Below are 20,790 nucleotides of genomic sequence, written 5' to 3' on the forward strand. Positions count from 1 at the left end.
CTATAACTACAGACATGCAAGTCGCAGATATATTTACCATTGCTTCATTTAGGTAGAATAAGTTCAACGCTACACTTTAATCGCTATCAGTTTAATCATTAACATTAGCGGTCCACTGATAAACATGGCATTAGCTGGCTTTGTCGGCAAACTAATTTAGCAATGGACAGCGTTACAAGCTGCTGTAAGCAATGTTTCCAGAGAAGTGCTAGGATCGGTGTTTGTTTACTTGCTAGAACTGCCACACTGTTTCATAAATAAACCTACAATCAGTTTTGTCAACAGCTTAATCTACACCACTCAACTACCATAACGTTAAACTTAATTTTGATGTTTGATTGACTGTACCGGCTTTCCCGATACTGCATCAAAACCAGGCATGACTGATATGAATGCCATAACATGTTTGAAGGATCCATCTTTGGTCTCTTTTTAGCTGTCATTTATCGGCTGTTATGAACGCAGATACCGATTTATCTGCAATTAGCTCATATCGGCCAATAATATCGGCACGCCAATTTATCTTTCGGGCTCTAATTCAAAGCTCATAGAGTGAACAGTGTAGACTTTTCATATGGGTCAAGTTAGTCCTGTAGGCTACAGAGGTAAAAAAAACAGAACAGTTTTGGAGGTATCATTATCATTATGAATGTCTTTACGAATGATTTAACTCTATTCAAAACACTTGCTTGTTTCACATAAGTAGGAGATCTGTATTTGATGTACAAATACATTTTATATATGATTTGATTTGTATTTGAGTAGATGTTTGAAAAGATTAGCTAATCTTTTTTTGTGATGATATATGAACACATTTTGTGACAAGCAACACAATTTACCACTTATACAATCTGTTATATCAATATTAATTGAATCTGTTATATCAATATTAATTGAAAGAGACCAGTTTTGTTAACAGACAGGTAGCGAGTATTTTATTTGCATAGATACTATGCTAATCTGTGTTTTTAGATCTTGGAATAAAAACACTATGTAACATCTGTTTGTTGTTAATGTTACCTAAATCTTATTTTGAATCCTTGAATCTTCCGATTGTGTTCCTTTGTTTTTGGCCTGCCCCTTTGTTGAGTAATGCTGGAAAGCTGCACATGTATCCAGGATCTATTCCAGTTTGTGACACTAACTAATAGTCTGAATACTCAAAATGAATAGATTCCCTCCCCCAGGGGCCTGAAACTGCTGTGAATTCAATGCAGTGCATCCGTATGCTAATGCAGGAGAGCTTCCTTTGCAGATTTGGGGGTTGGACTGAATACACTGGCAGTGTTTTGGGATTGTGATGTCACATCAGTCAGTTGCACATCTCTGAACATGTTATCTCCCTTTAATGTTCTTCTTTCATCTTTTCCTAGTACTCTAATTTCCAAAGGCCTGACCACCCTGGCTCTGTTACAAAGGCATGAACTGATAGCACTTTTAACAGCGTCATCAGATTAACAGCTGGATTAGTACATCAGAAGTGTCTGAGCTATGCGCAGATTATACAGAAGTTCAGGTTCATAGAACAGGGCACATGTTCCAATGACTTGTTCAGGAATTGTCTATACATATGGTAAATATTTTATACAAATGTATATGTTAATATCTATTTTGTGCTGTAATCATTATTCATGTGTCAGCTCTCAGTCCAGCGGGAATTTGTGTTCAAATTTACAAAAAAGATCACATCAATAAAACATCTCTTTTAATCAAACCTAGTTTACTTGCTGGTGAAGAGAAACCCCACGTTTGGTGCTGACTCTTACTCCAGAATAAAAATCAATGGGAGTTTTCTGTGTCGTAAAAGTGTTTTGTTTTGTTTTTTGACGCAGTTTGCGATGCTCCTTCATTTAACACAGTTCCATTACTGTCTTTGACTTTTCCACAACAGACAAAACAGTCTCTCATTGGCCATTAATTCAACATTATACTAAAACCAAAGGGAGAACACCACACAAAAGCCTGAGCTGTGTGTCAAATCATGCTGAATTTGTATTTTAAAAAATAAACATTTATTTGTTTCAAAGAAGTAACAGCATTTTTACTATAAAATACATAAATACCAAAACCCAACACCTGATTATTAACAGCACAATGAAAACAACAACAACAACAACATATATATTGTTAAAGGTTTGCTTTATTGGACAGATATTTTCTTGTATTGACAATATTGCTTTCAAGCAGATGTGTGTCTTAAGCTAAACCTGAATGGCATGACATGAAGAGTGCACCTCACACCAGGCATGTATGGAGTCAGGACTCTGTCCAAAATGATCAACTACCTGAATAAGACATCCCAAACACATACCCTCTATCTGCCAATAAAAAGTGCAATCTGACAAATTACAGTATCCTTTATAAATAAGTGTACTTAGTGGTGTTTGTAGACTGCATTTTTTAAAAAATTTTACAATTCAGGTGCATATTTACAATATATTGCTGACTTATTTGTTACTAACTGATGGCGTTTTGAACTTTGGATATATGTTCTGATGCAAATGACTGTGGAATGTTCAAGAACAAAAACTTTCCATGTTTGTCCACTGTGGTGAAACAGTAGGGTATCAATCCAGACATACATACGTTAGCATGTGTTTACTACAGGATTTCTAAAACACTTCTTTGTTTTGTGCTGTAAAAAGACATGGTTTGGACTTTGACATGTGTAAGCTTTACTCTGATGTAATGAAATTAGCACTGAGAGGTCAGAGTGATGTAAGAATTCTGAGTCCAAGGCTCAATACATGTCTTTATTTCTACATGTAACCACTAGAGGTCACCTGATACAGAAGTGTGGGATGACTGCAGGCCCTTGTGTGGAGTACAATAACTACTGGAGCATTTGCTGAGAGTGGGCCTTTAAGGCTTCATATTCTCGGTTTGCCCCATTTTGACACATCTTAGCTTGAGAAAGAGAGGAATTCAAGGAGTTGTAATGTCCCAGGGAGATGTCCCAGGGTTACACTGAAAACCTAACACTTTATTTTCTATAATTCCTCGGAAGTGAGCATTCGTTCAGTAGGAAGTTGCAGTAATTCGTTGACACGTTTTTAAACGTCTCTGTCTTTTGTGTTATACTGGCATTTCAAGAAAAACAAGTTTGCTTTGTAAAACAACAACAACAAAGACAAAAAAACAAAAACAAAATCGGTGAAAAAAAAAATAGGACAAAGGGAACAGCGCAGTGATTTTCTGCTGAAGCATGAATCTTCAAGAGCTTATAATCAAATCACATAAAAAACACAAACTGAACTGTGAAGATGGTCTCCTTTGGGAGGAATTAAACAGCACTAGTAAAAAACCATGTTTATTCTTTGGTTGTACATCTTGATGTTGTAATGTGTTTGCTTCGTAGAGTGCAGACAGAAAACACCATGGAGGAGGCAGGACAATGGAGGAGGCAGGACAATGGAGGAGGCAGGACAATGGAGTTGGCGGTACTCATAGGGCGGAGTTTAATGATAAAACGTCGACTGTGTAATGCCGGGTCTCCACGGCACACTAACCTGGACATACATGTACTACAGACTAGTGAAAATAAAACACAAGGGCATATGTAAGCAGTTGCATTATGGTTTGCAGTGGTAGAGACAGATAGGGAGCACAACACTTGTTCCACACAAGAAAGAGACTGATTGACTTTCTCCAATCCCACCAACATACACAGGTGCAGCTGCTAGGACCAATAAGCAATGTGCTCTTAAAGGCACAGCTCATTATAGCCAATAAAATGCGCAGGACAAAAAAAGAAACTGCCAATAATTAAAACACAATTTTCTTTGTTATTTTCACTGTGTTACTTATTTGCATTTTGTGTCAAGGAAATTTATTGACAAAAAGATGAATGGAGCACATTATATAAATATATGACTACTGTGGATTTTCTTTCAAAAGAAGTGCGTTTTGTGTCATGAGAATACACCATTCATTTGGGGTACCTGTCTATATGCAAGTAAAAAATGAGTTGCCCTGGTGTTTTGTGGAATACTCCTGAAGCCTTGATACATGGTATGACAGTGTGATGAGGTTGCTGTTGTATTTTTTGACATGTTATATTTTAAACACCAGAAAACAGTGTGGTTTAAAATTCATAACAACAACAACCCAATATGCATTCCCCTGAAAATGTCTATCCCATAGAATATAACAGCAAAAGAGTTACCACATGGTTAAGGCCAGAGGAGGTCATGGTTAGTGTCCTCTGGTCTACTTTGAAAAGGCGTGCTACATAATGCAGTAATAATTAAGGTATCTATGCAGGGGAGAACCTGGGGATTTAAGGCTGAACTTCTTCAGTTCTCCTCCATCTCCACATGTCCCTTCCATCCTTTTGTCTTTAAATGGAAAGAGGAATAGAAATCGTGCACTACAAGTGCTTGGACACCATTGCGAACAGACAAAGAATATGGAAAAAACCCCACCTGGGTGCACTCAAAGGCGGGGAAAAAAAACCAGCCCTCCTACCGTGCTGGGGAACTGAGTGTGTCTCGTCAGGAGGAGCAGGAGAGTTCCTGCGTAGTCGGCGGGTTCCTGATACAGACTGGTGCTGTGTGCTGAGATGTGTGTTTCAAAAGTGGGAACGACCAGTCTGCACAAACAACCAGAACAATGAATTATTTAGTTCATACGTCCACACAGCAATAACACAGGAAAAGTAATTTGATGTAGTTGTTCCCACAAGAACCACCACTTCAGGAAATTACATAACATTGAGTTATCTATCTTTGTAACTTGTGTTTCCTCCGTTCCTATTACTATACACTGGCAGTTTATGGACTAAAATCAGGGCTGCTATGGTGAACCGCTTTGTGAAGGCAAGTGAAACTGACAGATGTGTGTCGAGCCTGACAGAAACATTATTCAGTACTGGGAGTAAATTCATCAAGTCCATACTCTTCGCCAAACTTTGTAGGCGTGTATGTGTTTATGTGTGTGTGTAGTATAACATAGCCTAGCCTGGCATAGCATGGGATAGTATAGTATAGTATGGTACAGTGCAGTACAGTATAACAAATAGCATGTATAGCGTAACACTCAATCAATTAATCAAACAATCCGTTAGCATATAACAGGCCGTAGGCTCACTGCTCTGGCCTCCCGTGATCTGAAAATGTGAACATTATGAATAGGTTTAAGAGGAGAAGCCATTTCAGCCAATACTAGGGAAGATAATTTCATTCAGCATCTCACAAGGCTGTGCTTAATGATGGAGATTATGGGATTAAGAGCAAGAGCCTTCATTCCTCCGCTCATGAAATCCTCTGTTTGCTAGGCTGATCCTTTCATTGGGTTCTTTTTTACATCATAATCCATTTGAGGGCAGAATATAATCTCAATCCGATTCAAACACCGCTATGACTTTACTATTCATCTCCCACAAAGTATCAATGACCGTTAAAAAGAGGTAAATTGCATGTGAGCCCCAAAACATCCATTAATCCTAAATTCAAACCTGCTGCCTCATTTATAGCTTTCACAATAATCCTGACATTCTCATATTCATGTTTGAAAACATTCATTAATCCTCAATTCAACACTGCTTCTAGAGATGTGGGGTTGAATTTAGGATTATGAACTGGTTTTGAGCATGAATACTGATTTTGCATAAGTCAGCATAGCTATGTCCAAGAGTTCAGGAAAATGAGTTGTAAATTTGTTGTCAAAGGCAGTAGCAAAAGTATGAAAAAGTGTGAATGAATCAGCCAGCTTCCAGGACACCTGACTTGCAAATAGACTTGATTACATGAGTAACCATTATTCTGTCATCAAAGTAACTCATACTGCATTAAAAACAATCTGAGTAGACCGGACACAGGATAAGAGGCTTTTAAAGACTCCACATTGTTTCGCTGCAGAGAGGATTACTGCATGTGCTGGAATGCTGTGTTATAATGAAAAGATTAGATCTCCCGTTATTTGGAAGAAAAAAAAGCCTACAGAGCAGAAACCTGCCTGGCAGTCATGAGAGAACTTGGAGTGTAACCAAACCAACAGCTGTTTCTAGTGCATCTCCAATGTGCTGTCTCTCATCCTGTTGTCATTTGTAATGTGCCTCATGATTTAATTAACATGATGTAATGAATTATGGCACAATGTAAACTATGGTGTGGCTCAAGACATGTCGTCATATGACGATGTGACCAGATGACCATTCTGTCACATTAGTGATACTTGGTCATTGTCTTCTGGCCCAGTGTACCCATATGGGGGTGATGTGTAAAATTCACTAAGCTACACCTTTGTCTGACTTGTTTTAGAGTTTTATAACATCCATGGAAACATTACACATAGACTTCATAGGTTCTGCATGAGAAATAGTAAGTTAGCCATAATGGAGTGTCACAATTCCATAATAACCCATTTAGACACCATTAATGGTAACACAGAGATCAGTGAATGTTAATGTTGTGCTTATGATGCCGTGATTTGGTGTGAATGACATCACAGCATTTAATAAACATGAGTCAGGCCAGGTGTTACACAGGGGCCCATGTGGGGCTGTATACAGTACTATATGAACCACATTGTGGGTTGTGAAGAGAAAAGAGAGCGTTTGTCATGTTTGTGATTTATGAAGCTTACCTGTGACTACACAGCTCATTTGGCCCCTCAGTCTTTTGTCTTGTGGTTCGTTTTGTACTGGTATTCCTCACGAGCCCATACAGTTCCATTCATTTAAACTTGGTCATTATGTTTTCAGCATAGCATGTTGGCACGTAACAGACTTCATCAGTGATGTGTAAAACCAGGTCAAGAGGTAGAACATAAGCAACCAAAAAATTAAAAAAGGATGGAAGAAATTAATGTGAATTTCATGTGTCCACTTCCAAAGTATCTTAAGTGTGATCCAGCTCTGAATCGCAGATGTTCTACTGCGCATGTAATGTGTCACTTTGTGGGCCATTTGAAAACACACATAAAACATCCACTTCACAGACATCACAGGTCCTCTGTAAAAAAAAAAAAACACTTCATCCCTGAACAAATAGCTTTACTACTGATGGCTTCAGACATTATCCACCTTCAAGAATAGTCACCCTGTTGATCTCGATAGAAGCCAATAAAGTTAACTTTAATTCCATGTAGATGGATGGATAACCCTTTGCCGTCAGCAGTAGCTCTCTGAGTATTTGGCTGTGCCGTCCCTATCATCACGGCTGGCCGACTGCCCATTCAAGCAGCCAAGGACCTGCTTGCGGGCGGAGATGTAGTAGTAGGCCTTGCCCTTCTTTGCCCCAGGGTGGAGGTGGAGTGGGCACGTTTGCTGAGATGGGGCAGATGTTTGAGACAAGTGGTTGTTCCTGGACACCTGGGGACACTCGGGCTGGCAAGGCGGGTTGTGGTGACAATGGGGCCCTCCAGCGCCCCCTTGCTGTGTGTGGCTGCCAGTGTTCCGCTGGTCATCCAACACACTTATACCAAGCTTCCAACGATGCCACTTTCTCTTGATCTCAGACTGCACCTGAGGGTAAGGATGGGGTGGGAGACCACAGTGACCAAGGCACACATACACACACATTTTAAATGAGCAAGAACGATTGCTTTGTGGACGCTGAGTGGGACTTGTCCTTCCATTTACAGTACTACATGATGTTGTAATAATGTGATATCTTGGTGTAAACATCTACATCATATTCTAAACACCACAGGGGTTAGAATGATTTCAGCCTCCTTTATTTTCCTCACCAGTAAACTGAAAACTGCAGTCTGCATTCCTCATTGTACTCCTCTTTAGAGTGAATGCAGTGCTCCACAGACCTAGCCCAGACTGACAAGTCTATCCTGAACCACCATGTCCTCCAACTGAGGGAGATGTACGATTCATTGTTGTGTAGTCAGCTGATAATAATCCTATTGTTATACAAACATGCAAAACCAATCTCATTTGCATATGAACTGGAGTCAACTTTGGTTCTCATTACCTGATTACAGTGTGATGAGACAATACAGCTGTCATTCCAGGTCTTAATGAAGACTGGCAACTGCATTTAGCTGTAATATGAATGCACCCTGAGAGACTCCCTTTGAATTTGCTCTGTAATTTTGCCCGTATTAAGAACTCATAATTATTTTGATTATATTTAATAATTATATTTTATTGAGCTATTATGCTTTAGATCAATGGGAGGTCAACAGAGGGTTAGGAAAGTTTACTCAAAAAAGTTTACCTGTTTACCACCATTTAAACTGTAGTGGTGAAGTATGCAAATTATGTTTTAACATTCAAAATGTCATCAAGTTTATTTCTCATTACGATGACAGTATGCATAGAAATACTTGACACTCACTGTTTTGGTGCCTTTAGTGCCTTTGTCTTTATTTATGTATCTGACTAAAAATCTGAACTGGCACTGAAACATGATATGCAATTAATAGGAATGTTCTGGATAATGGCTCTTCTTATCTTATAGGTTTCTCTGTATTGACACACACTCCCCCCCCCCAACAAAAAAAAACCCAACCTCATTCCACTCACCTCTTTATTGACAAAACAGTACAGTATGGCCACCAGAAATCCCTGCATAACCCAACAGAGAGAATAAGTGAATGAGCCAAATTAACTTGGCAAATCAATGGCAAATCAAAACTGTGCATGCGTACACGTTTATTAGGTATTGGGTACTGGGTATCCCCTCCATGAAAGTTATTTGCTTTTGCAGGCTTATGTGGTATGGGGGTTGCTATAGAAAACACTCAGGCTTCATAAAAACCCAGTTACTGTCTGACTGGACATTAGAAAGGGCAAAATGAGTGACCCACAGTGACTTTGGGAGTGGTATGATTCTGTCACTAAAACTAGCTCGCTGACTCTGCTCGAGGGAAAAGTAACAACACTAACAGATGGGCCAAAACCATGGGACAGTGCGGGACAACGTGCAGGAGGTGTGCAGGGGGGAGTCAAAAATGTCCTTTGTTACTGCTTCTCACTGGTAGTCTATAATAAGAGATGACTCCATATGAACTCCTGGAGGAGAGGAAGAAAAAGCTCCGGTGTGTACTGGCTCTGGACAATTGACGTATGATAAAATGTTGTCTTGTTCAGTAAATCTCAGGTCCTATGGCATCATGCTGATGGCACAGTCAGATGCTGGCGTAATCAGTACATGGACTGACCAGCCAAGCAGACATCTGAATAGCTCAACATATCTGGATGTTCTTGCTAACCAGGGGTGTCCCTTCATGAAAACAGCTTACCGTTCATGAGGGTTTGGTCACATAGAACACGACAGTGAGTACACTTTGCCTGCTTGTGACATGTCTGTGCTGTTGTCCAGTCTATAGAAACAGTGTCATGCTGCTGTATGGACCAAAATGCCTGTGGGACATTTCTGATACCTCTGATCTCTGATGAGCTGATTTCTCATATAATGGAAGAATTCGGGATGCTCTGGGTGTGAAGGGGTTCAGACTGGTTACCAAGTGGACATACCTAATAGACTGGCGAATGAGTGTATTTCTCACCTATGGTGAATATATGCTGATGCAATGTACAAGAAAGGCTCACAGGTCTCTCTCTCTCTCTCTCTTTCTCTCTCTCTCACACACACACACATACACACACACACACGCAGAAACGCACACATATCTATTCAGAATATTTCTTTTGGTCAGCAAGTTACTGCACAGATCTGAATGTTGCCTGCAGAGTCTCATAATGATAAGTCCAGCTGGATGTACCTGAAAAGAGTTGAAGAAGAGTTCAAAGAAGAGGTTGACGTTGCGGAGCGTGCCCTCTGTCTGTTCCTCTGTCATCACAGCAAACACCACCTCATGGATGCCCAGCAGGGGAATGAGAGTCAGGGTTGACTTGGCCAACCTGCACACAGGTACACATTTATAAACGCAATCCAAATGACAGTTTTACATTACCCTCAACAATGTCGAGTGGTCCTGCATTGATATCCTGCAAAAAAACAAACAAACACACACACACATTTTATGAGTTCACACTGATTTTTCCACCCCTGTCTGAATCTAAGTTGCTGTATCTAAGTAGTACATGTACCTCATCTGATGTGCTTTTAATTTGGACACACTTCAGTGTGTAAGTACTAAAGTATTATTAAGAGGAGTGTACAAGTTTGTATGCATTGTCATTTAAAAAGATCAGCACAGTAAATATAAAGGGATATAAAACATTCTCATAGGTACCTGCCAACATGAGTGAAACCGTGAGGAATTAAGAGAAATACTAAATAGATTATGGACTTCAATTCCACAGACTAATCTGTTTTAGTTACTGATGAAAGAACTTGAAAGCATCAGATGTCTGTGTGCGTGTTTTACTCCTCAGAAGTTTGACTTATTCAGTTTTTCAGTTAGCTACACCAGTCAGACCTCATTAGAAAACCTACAGTATATGACAGTGTATCTCCTTTAATCTGTAGTTTTTCATAGTAAAAATAGTGAGAATGTTTTGACTTGTCTCCAGCGCCTCATTAGCCGCAGACTGTGGTTTTAAACTCACCGAGACAAAAAGAATTGCCAACGCACTGTGTATGTTGACAGGCTATGTATACGTCATGCACACTACAGTTAATTCCCTTAAAACAACACTTCTTTGGGAATGAAAGCGATCTGTTGAAACATAGGATGACATGCTTGTTGGCAGTGGCGTGAAAGTGCAGAGCCAAAGCAGTTTAAAAATGACCCCAAACCCGTATTACAGAATCAGTTTATTAGTGCACTCAAGTACCTCAATATTTCATTTTCAAGTGAAGTGCTTTCAATCTTTTGCCACAATGTGAATTTTTTTTTCTTTCTTTGAGAATATGAGTAAATTGGCTCTTCTACTCCAGTCTCTCTCCCCGTTCAAAATACCCTAAAACCTTTGACAATTTTTATCCATTAAAAAAAGAAAGTTGTGTGGCACCATGGGGAAAATCTAGAAACTGTTCGGTTTTATCCCCATGATGGGCCTTGCATAAAAAGAGCGATACTCTTCAGATTTCAGTCATCTCATCCTTATGCGCCTGACTGGAGGCACAGCCCAGGTCTGAGGATTAAACATGAGGCCCAGTGGAATCAGACCAGTTTCCTTGCTCCATACTTCAAAGGCTTACAACCCATTCTTAGCCTGGTGTTTACGTTTTATGCAATTCAGATTCAGACTGGAGGTGAAAAATTCAGTGTGAATGCATGTTTGGTATGTCACAGTGGGGGACAAAGAGAAACGTTTTCTCTTAATGTGGGGATCAGTTTTTGGATGCTGCAGAGTAGCTGGTGTCAACAGACTGCAATGACTTGCTCTGAGAAAACATTACAGTGACATGTTACCTCAAGTCAGCGCTAAAGCAGATTTATAAGAGTTACAGTAAAATGCTTCAACCAACTGCTAATTATGAAGCACACAAACAAAAGAGTTAATTGAGAACATAAAACCAGCAGTTTGTGCTGAAAATGACTTTGACAGGCCATGTCTGGGAGAGAGCTGTTTCCTGTCAAAGTTTGAACATTCAATGAATCAGAATGCCTCTCTCTAAAAATGTAAAAAGATATATACTGATATGCCATCAGAGTATCAACTATATCATAAAATGTCTTACCTGAATTTATAGTCGCTGTACCTCATCTGATGTGCTTTTAATTTGGACACAAGAATTTGTATGATCCTTATAAATATAAAAAAGTTCACCTGAAACATAAAGCAAAAACCATCCCATTATTACATAACTGATAAGGTGAATCATTTCTAAACTCATATATGAAATATTTATGACTAGCATCATCTTTTTGCATAGGTACAGAGTGTTTCATACAAAGACACCAGCAACTAGGCCGTGATTAATATTAAGCATTTCACTGAACGGTTCAAAGTGTTCCTAAAAAGATATAACTTGAACATTCTCAGGCATAATGATTCATTCATTCATCCATGTATTTTTCATAAGAGGGAATGCAATAAGACAACAAACCACACAGGGTATGGGGAGGACAGAGAGATGTATCTGGATTTTGGAGCCACTAAACCTCTTGAAGGATGACTGAAACACATATACACATTTGTTTCTCTGTTTTTTAAATGTCATTTTGACATAGCACTGGGGGTCTGATCCTGAGTGAGTGAGCAGGAGGGGGACCAAAGCCAGACACAGATTTAATGTCCTTCATGGACTGGCTTTCTCCTAATCTCATCAGAAATTATAATTCCTTGTGCTCTTCTTTTCTACACCACAGAAATGAACAGACTAATGGATTAAATTAACAGGGAGGAATAGGAAGTGCATATTAGAAATATCAGGTCATTCAGAAAATCACGAAAATAACAGTCTGTTAAAGAATGCTCACTAAAATAGCCAATAGTATTGGTCTGTTATAGAATACTCACTGAAATTGCCAATGGTGTTGGTCTGTTATTCAATACTCACGAAAATAGCCAACAGTATTAGTCTGTTATAGAATACTCACTAAAATAGCCAATAGTATTGGTGTGCGGATGATCCACCAGTATGCCAGGTTTTCATTGATCTCCCAGCACCTATAACAGTGAGGAGATTTCCTTCAGGTGTGATTCATCTTTTTAAAAACAGCCAGTCACAAAGGTGTATATCTAGTGTAACTGATAAAAGTGCTACCTTGTGTTTTCATATAGGTACCGCATCACTATCCAGGGAATGACAAACAAGAGTGGGGTGCCTGGTAGGGGAATGAAAAACACTAATATGTCCACAGTGTCTAGAGCCATTGGGTTTGTGTGATGTTAGATTGTATGATTGACTACACTCAGTAAAACAGCATTTTGCCAAAGGATTTTTTTTCCTCTGTATGTTTTTTGGCTCTCATCCAAAACTGTTTCACGACCTTCAGAATTTCAAGATCATAAAAAAACCCACACATTGTCACATTTCCTTTTCATTCATCTGTACCTGTATCAGACATTTCCAAACATGCCACTGTGACATTTCTGAACAAACACACCACTTTTTCAAAAAAATATTTTGACAACCAGAGTCAAAGACCAGCATACAACATGTTTATTATGTACACTGGCACACGGCTATACTAACCCCATCCAATGACGAGGTACCCGCAGAAGTAGCTGTGCTCAGAGAAAACCATGAGGACCAGTAGATTGTGCAGGTAAAGTCCCTCCACTAACAGCCAGTAGTAATTGGCCCCAACACAGTACTGCATGATGACCTGGGCCACACGGCAACCTGACAGGGCCTGCGGGCAGAGGGCAAAGGTTAGACCAGTGTTTGTTTTTCTGACACAGAGATTATGGTTGAAACACACACACACACTCACAGAGCTCCATCTGAATTGCTTTTGGATCAAACCCACAGCTAATCTCAAACTGAGACCACTCTACAGTCTTTGGAATAGTTTGGTGACTGCGTTTGCATGTGTGTGTGTGTGTGTGTGTGTGTGTGTGTGTGCGTGTGTGTGTGTGTTTGCACATGAGAGAGAGAATGTGTGTGTGTGTAATTTTATTCAAAGGGCTGATTACCCGTTTCCTTTTAACTGTGCACATCTGTCTCACCATACACAGACTGATGACATCATAATGGCATATTTACTGAGTAATATGTGGTTACAGTAATTTGCGCTCATTGTGGTTCACCTGACAATCAGACAAAAATGAAGAACAGCAGGCCACAGCGAGACTATTAATTTGCCTGTATGCTGATTGTGTACATTTTAAAATGAACAAGCATTTCAAGTAGAACATTTACATAATCTTTCTTATAGCCTAATGAACTGCAATCAGGAACTGCCTGTTCAGTTGTCATGAATGAGTTTGATAGTAGGAAGTAATCTGATGTTGGCATCAAATGTGCCTGCTAATCCAACCCTAATTCTATAGATATCCACAAACTTCAGAATTCAGCATCAAAAGACTGAACTATGGCACATGGCGTTTGAATTTAATCAAACCCTGATGTGTGGGTTCAGACCTGGTCACTGAGGATGTTAGACACATCTTGGTTGTCCTTGAACTCAGGTGTGTCCCTGGTAAGGAGGGCATCCCGGGTGAGTATGGACACAGCTCTCAGGATGAATGAGGCAAACAGGTTGGTGTGGATGTAGTTCCGTGTACACCGCAACTTCCTACAGATTCATATATATCACTGTCATATGCACACTCTCATATATAAAGCTATTATATATAGCACACATATATATTGTCACATATAAAACTGTTATATATAGCAGACATATAATATTGTCACATATAAAACCATTATATATGGCGCATGTATAATATTGTCACATATAAACCATCATATGTAACACCATTATACATAACACCATCCAATATAAGACCGTTATATACACACTAGCACTATATATAACACCTTCATATATAACGCCATTTTATATAACGCCATTACATATAACACCATTAAATATAACAGCATCACATATAATGCCATTATATATAACACCATCATATTTAGCATCATCATTTATCATATATAATACTGTTTTTTTCAGTGAGACGGGATCACTTAGCCCTTTAGCACCATGTTGAAGCAAACCCACAGCATCAGCATGAACCCTTAGTGATCTACTGTAAAGTCATAAAACAAGACTGTGACAACATGTGGCATCGATCTAGATAACACTGCTGTTAATACAGACAGACTGGACTCTAAATCCAACAACACGATCTGATGTGTGACCGTATGTCATCAGTGTCGACTGTGACCTGTTCAGACATCTGTTAAGTGACATTTACGTCTTTCAAACACGGTGAACGAGAGTGGAATGCTGAGAAGAAAAAGATTAGTCAGATAAAAATAGGAAAAAGCCCCTAACCTCCCAGATGGCATTCTACCTCACAGTCTCTAAACTCCCTGCATTTTTCCATTAATATTAAAAAACCCCACACACATCAAATTCTGACATGACGGGGAATATTTCACATTCTATGTGTCCCTTAGGGCAAAAAAACGCAGAGACAGATGTCATTATGGGAGCAACTGACGTGGTCGAAAAAGGAAGAGGTGGGTGGTAAAGAAATTGCTGAATAATGGCTTGCTTCTGTCCTCACAGTGGCTTCGAGAAAAATCTGCTCTTTTTAACGAAAAACCAGTAACATAACTGGCTCTGGTAACAATAAAATGAACACTGTCAGAATACTGTGTGAAGAATAAAATGCCAATAAAGCATCATTAACATGGACGTTTTTGAAAAGACAGAGCATGCAACTAACTGGAATAATTTTTTAGCCTATAAGTGTTCCCTTTATGTTAATGTATCTTTATACATGTTCCAGAATCCTGTGCCAGTGTCCACACGATGGCTCCAGTCATACTCATGACTGTTTATCTGTGTGGTCTAACCTGAAGAGGAGCAGGATGACGAGGGCCAGAGAGAGGCTGATCAGAGACAGCGAATAGCCCACAGTGTACATCACCCGGAAATAGGCCAAAACCATCATTTGGGTCTCCTGCCAAGTCAAGAGAGAAAAAAATTCTTAATTCACACAAGGAGTTCATTACAATCACTCAGAAAATACGGTTATTAGCAGGATGTTTTGGTTTTCTTGTGAGGTGATGAAGAACTGCTGCTCAGGTTAAGCGTTCACATTGTGACATTACATTGTTGTATGTATTGTATTAGCCCCTGCGTGTGTGAATATCACAGCTGTTCACTCAGTCTGGGCGTTATAGACAGTGAATATCACAGCTGTTAGCTCAGTCTGGGCGTTATAGACAGTGAATATCACAGCTGTTAGCTCAGTCTGGGCGTTATAGATAGTGAATATCACAGCTGTTAGCTCAGTCTGGGCGTCACGGACAGTGAATATCACAGCTGTTAGCTCAGTCTGGGCGTTATAGACAGGGAATATCACAGCTGTTAGCTCAGTCTGGGCGTTATAGACAGTGAATATCACAGCTGTTAGCTCAGTCTGGGCGTTACAGACAGTGAATATCACAGCTGTTAGCTCAGTCTGGGCGTTATAGATAGTGAATATCACAGCTGTTAGCTCAGTCTGGGCGTCACGGACAGTGAATATCATAGCTGTTAGCTCAGTCTGGGCGTCACGGACAGTGAATATCATAGCTGTTAGCTCAGTCTGGGCGTCACGGACAGTGAATATCATAGCTGTTAGCTCAGTCTGGGCGTCACGGACAGTGAATATCATAGCTGTTAGCTCAGTCTGGGCGTTATAGAAAGTGAATATCACAGCTGTTAGCTCATTCTGGGCGTCACGGACAGTGAATATCACAGCTGTTAGCTCAGTCTGGGCGTCACGGACAGCAAAGCAAAGTGAATTTCAGGTGAGGAGTCAGTGACCCTCTCAGCGGGCTCTCTCTCCCTCTCTGTCTCTCCCTCTCTGTCTCTCTCTCTCTCTGACTCTCTCTCTCTCTCTCTCTTTCTTCTCATATTACTGAAGGCAGGGCTGCGTACCTCCATCTTCATGTCATTACTCCGCCCAGCAGTCTGATGGGTCCGTCGATCTACGACACTGCGGCAGAGCGCTGTTGCCTCCTCAGGGCAAACAATCAGTACTGATAATGACCTCTTTTATATTCAGACTGCCTCTGTCTTAATGGGCCTCAGTTATAGATGCACACTAACCCAATGGGTAGACGCTTGGTTCTGGTTTGCCTCAAAGATGTCAGTAAAAAATATTCTCTCATTTGGGTACTGAGGCATTTTATGGATAAAAAGAACAACTTATGTCTAAATATGTTAGGTATCTTAAAGTGGTTAAATTCAGCTTTTAAGACAAATAACTGTCTAATGTTACACTAACAGGTTCATAGCATAATTTCTTTCTTATTTTTTTTTTAAATAAATTTTTGTCAGAGAGACTTCTTGGCCCATGCATCCTCATAAATCTAAAGACAAAGTATGATTGGAGAAGCCGATTAATCAATCTAAAGACAAAGTATGATTGGAGAAGCCACTTAATCAATCTCATTTCATTACCTCATCAATATTTCATATACTGGTTGTGTGTGAGACCCATTAAGCTTGATTTATCGTTCCTTTTTCGTTTGAGAGGGGCTGCATTAATCAGCACATGAGTACAGTCAGATTTTGGACATGAGCCAAAGATCAGTCCTGTCTCTTTACTCTTCCCCTCAGGGAACCAGAGAGAGAAGCTAAACAAATAGTCATATTTTCATGGTTTTCTGTTTCTCCATTCAAAACTGTGCTGGGTCAAATCTGTTACAGCCCTGGGTGGTGGTGGTGGTGGTGGTTGGGGGAGGGGGGTGTCACCTCTGCAGTCTGCTGGCTGCCATCTGCACTACACTGTGAATGGTCCCTCCAGGTCCGACTGGTGCTGTTGGTGGCCCACTGGCCATCTGAACTGCACTCTCGCAGAACATAACCATGTTTTACTGGAGAGACACCGAATGACAGAAAGAGAGAAATAAGAAACATGGAACTCAAGGGTGGAGTAACTTTCAAAGCAACAAAAATGGCTGATAAACTGACAAAAACAGCTAATTTGTTTCATATAATGAAAATAAAACCCTATGAACATTGCTTTGAGCCTTAAAATTAGTTGCATAAAAACTGAAGAGGCATTTGATTCCATCTTGAGGTAAAACCACTAAGGTTAAACAAACAAACAAACAAAAATTCTATCAAATGTACAAATGTATCAAATCACATTTTATTATAGAGCTCTAGTTTACTGTAGATTCATTTTATTATCTGGATCGTGAAACACATGTACACAGTCAATTTATGTTTTCATTGTGGATGAAACACTAAACGATTACTACAATACCTTAGCGTCCACAGCACTCACACACTACTGATTGTCATTGCCTCATTTCCAGTTCCTTTCCAGTTTGCCAACTCATTAGTCAGCAACTCAACCAGGTCATTATTTTTTATTTTCATCATTATTCTATCATTATCTACTACTAGTGTATCAAGCCCACTTGTTCCCTGTTTATTGTCTCATTAAGTTATTTATATAAATGCAAATTGGTTTCAGTCAGCTCCCTGCAATGTATCTCCCGTGAGTGTGCCAACTTGTGTATTTCTCATTAGCTTACTGTTCCTGTTAGTCTCCCTGTTCCTATTACCTCTCCTGTTCTTGTGTAGTGACCATAGCCAGTTTACCGATTATGACTCCCAGTCTTGTTCCTAGCAGCCTGTTTATCATGTACTGAACTCTGTCTGGTCTTGATGTTGACTGCATTTCCTAATAAAGTTATCCTGCATTTGCATCCACTATTTGAATCCGTGACACGGACAGACTTTCAGTTTTTTTTTTTTTTATAGCTCAACAAATGAATTCTGAATTAAGAGGGACCATTATAACATGTCAGTTTTACATAATATGGTAGCACATGCACTGTACCTTGGTCATACCAGGGTAGGTACCATGGACAGGGCACTTTAACTGTGGTGTTGGGTGCTGCATCTGGCCAGCAGGCGTACATATCGAACATACGATGGCAGAAGACACCTGGGGTCAACGGGAACGGACATGCTAATATGATAATACTTTCAGCATAACCCAATCATTTTATAAGTACTTTTGTCAGCTTTTGATTAAACAAAAGAATATTCCAGATCACATTTGATTGTTAAATAGTATATTCAGTAATAGTTCGGTCAGCTCAAACTTGCACACACAAGGATACGAACACACACACACACACACACACACACACAAAACACAAGAACAAAGTAGGGTTTCTAAATTGTTTTTGTCTCAGCATACAGTTAAACACTGTCATAACATGGGGATTAGAAGACTTAATTCTGGGTTTTAGCTGGATTTCACACCTGCTTCCAGATCCTCCAGACCCATTTGGCGGAGCTGAGATTAGTTATGCCAGCTACAGCCAGCATTAGTGCTGAATTTTTGGAGCTCACCTTACAATTCCATCTGGCATTGGTGTTAACTCTGGACTTAAAGAGGCCAGTGTGAAACAGTGAACTCTTTATTTATGGGCTAAAGATAACCCTGAGACAAATCTCTCTATGGATTAAACTGGTAAACATGATGGTGGGACAAAAAGCTTTCATTCCAGTTTAGCATTACTGCAGAGAGAGGAAAGCTGTCTGGACTGTTCATGTGGTAAATGAAAGGTTATAGATGGGAGTCAGTTCTACCTGAGGTGGTGGGTTCTATGCTTATCTTGTGGATACACTCGTTTCTGTAGTTGTTCCATTCTTGCACCGTATCTTTCACAGTCTTCCCAGACACACTCTGAAAACCACAAATAATAATTAAAAAAAGGGACACAGTGAATATTTCTGTGAAGTCTCCGTAGGATATCTGTAATTACTCAGTCTCCCAGTTGAGAACAATGCTTGTAGAATGGTCTTCCCTCACAACCCAATACAGCTCTTTAGTGATAGCTTTTACAAGGCTGCCTGTTTTTCCTCTATGCTCCCTTCTCCAGGGTTTTCTCACTGGAGTTATCGACCACAACTGGTACTTCTGTCTGGAGGCACCCCAGTGTCTTATACGACCGTAACTGGTGTAACTGGTCATGGCTGAACCAGTATACTCTCCTCAGATGGAAGGTTATGAAGCATTACACTGTTAGGAAGTAATGTACTTCTCAAAAGTACCGATTATCCTTCACTGTCTTGATTCACTCATTAAAATGTCTGTGATTAATAATGGCAGAATGTGGCCACGTAAATGCTGTTAAGTGTTTTGGAAGCACTGTGACTGGACTGTGTCCCATGGTGACAGGTCTCGCCACTCTGACACAGTGTGTGGGTTCCACACTTTAAATGTTTACCTCAGTTGTGCACAGGACAGACAGAGCGAAGAGGAAGAGGATAAGGATGGTCCTCATCCCTGAGACGGGCACCAGGGGAGAGGGCCAAGCATCTCAGGGCTGGGCCAGTGCCCAGCAACACCAAACACAGCCCGTGTTTCCTCGCAACACCATGCCAAGAGCTACGACCTGTAAGTGACATATAACAACAACATCAGTAATAAATGTAATTATAGTAAGAAGAAGAAGAAGAGGAAGAAGAAGAAGAAGGAGAGGAGTAGAAGCCCATTAACATTTTCATAAGTGTTGCTATCTGTTACTGCTACAAACAAAAAATAAACATATTTTTATTTTCCTATGCATTAACATGACATTGAAAATGTTAAATATGGCTGTAAGACAATACTTGTAACAATAAATAGCTACTGCCATTTGTTACAGCTTCTGTGAGAGCTGCAAACATTGAAAATCTGTAATTAAACATGGAGTGTGTCGGCCTGTTGGCATAAGTGTTCATTCACACATGTACAGATTGTCAGTACCTATTCAGCTGAGTCCCAATCTAAATGACTTAGTGTCTTGTTGTCACTACTTGTACATGTTTCCAGACCACACTTTTTGGCTGCTCCTGTTTTTTTCCATAGTATTTAATGTGCACGCTTAACGCAGATATACATGGAGCACTGTCGACCACAGATTCTTTCCAACAACCTGTGTACATTCCAGAGGAAGAGCATAAATATCTCACTTGTACTCATACTATGAGTTAGCATCTGTTTGGTCAGAAGGGCTCTTAAATTATTGAAAATTTCATGGGAAATCTATGCTACAATATAGTGATAAAACACAAATTTCAGAATATTTAGCCAAAAAGTTTGTGGCATAAAGTGACAACACCATAGAAGATATGACAAGAAAAAAAAAGTATGTTTTTCTCCACAGTATTTCCAGCAGTTACCCCAGTGCCAGACCATGAGTATGTTGGAGTAAATTGATTTTGATAAACGCAGACACTGGTTTCAGATCACACCCAGATCAATGGCAGGTCATTTTATCCTAGTCTCAATGTAAATTCAACCATCTCAGTCCAATGAAAGGAAACAACAATGTCTTGTATGTTGCTGAT

At 39.8% G+C, this 20,790-nt stretch overlaps 1 protein-coding gene across 1 annotated transcript in view; it reads right to left on the reverse strand.

Annotated features, from left to right (window-relative positions):
- Window positions 1-2,168: 2,168 nt before the first annotated feature.
- gipr (gastric inhibitory polypeptide receptor) overlaps window positions 2,169-20,790 on the reverse strand; it is a 29,449-nt gene continuing 10,827 nt past the window's right edge. The window contains exons 2-15 of the mRNA XM_030777309.1: window positions 19,686-19,853; window positions 19,045-19,141; window positions 18,284-18,391; window positions 17,185-17,306; window positions 15,294-15,400; window positions 13,902-14,055; window positions 13,011-13,170; window positions 12,579-12,639; window positions 12,412-12,481; window positions 11,550-11,638; window positions 9,682-9,820; window positions 8,480-8,521; window positions 6,586-7,465; window positions 2,169-4,591 (exon numbers count right to left, since the gene is read on the reverse strand). Of these exons, the coding sequence (XP_030633169.1) occupies window positions 7,112-7,465; window positions 8,480-8,521; window positions 9,682-9,820; window positions 11,550-11,638; window positions 12,412-12,481; window positions 12,579-12,639; window positions 13,011-13,170; window positions 13,902-14,055; window positions 15,294-15,400; window positions 17,185-17,306; window positions 18,284-18,391; window positions 19,045-19,141; window positions 19,686-19,742 (1,560 nt within the window). The 5' untranslated portion in view covers window positions 19,743-19,853 and the 3' untranslated portion in view covers window positions 2,169-4,591; window positions 6,586-7,111. The remainder of the gene's footprint in view (window positions 4,592-6,585; window positions 7,466-8,479; window positions 8,522-9,681; window positions 9,821-11,549; window positions 11,639-12,411; window positions 12,482-12,578; window positions 12,640-13,010; window positions 13,171-13,901; window positions 14,056-15,293; window positions 15,401-17,184; window positions 17,307-18,283; window positions 18,392-19,044; window positions 19,142-19,685; window positions 19,854-20,790) is intronic.

The sequence above is a fragment of the Chanos chanos genome, chromosome 6 (genome assembly GCF_902362185.1).
Source record: "Chanos chanos chromosome 6, fChaCha1.1, whole genome shotgun sequence".
Lineage (NCBI taxonomy): Eukaryota > Metazoa > Chordata > Actinopteri > Gonorynchiformes > Chanidae > Chanos > Chanos chanos.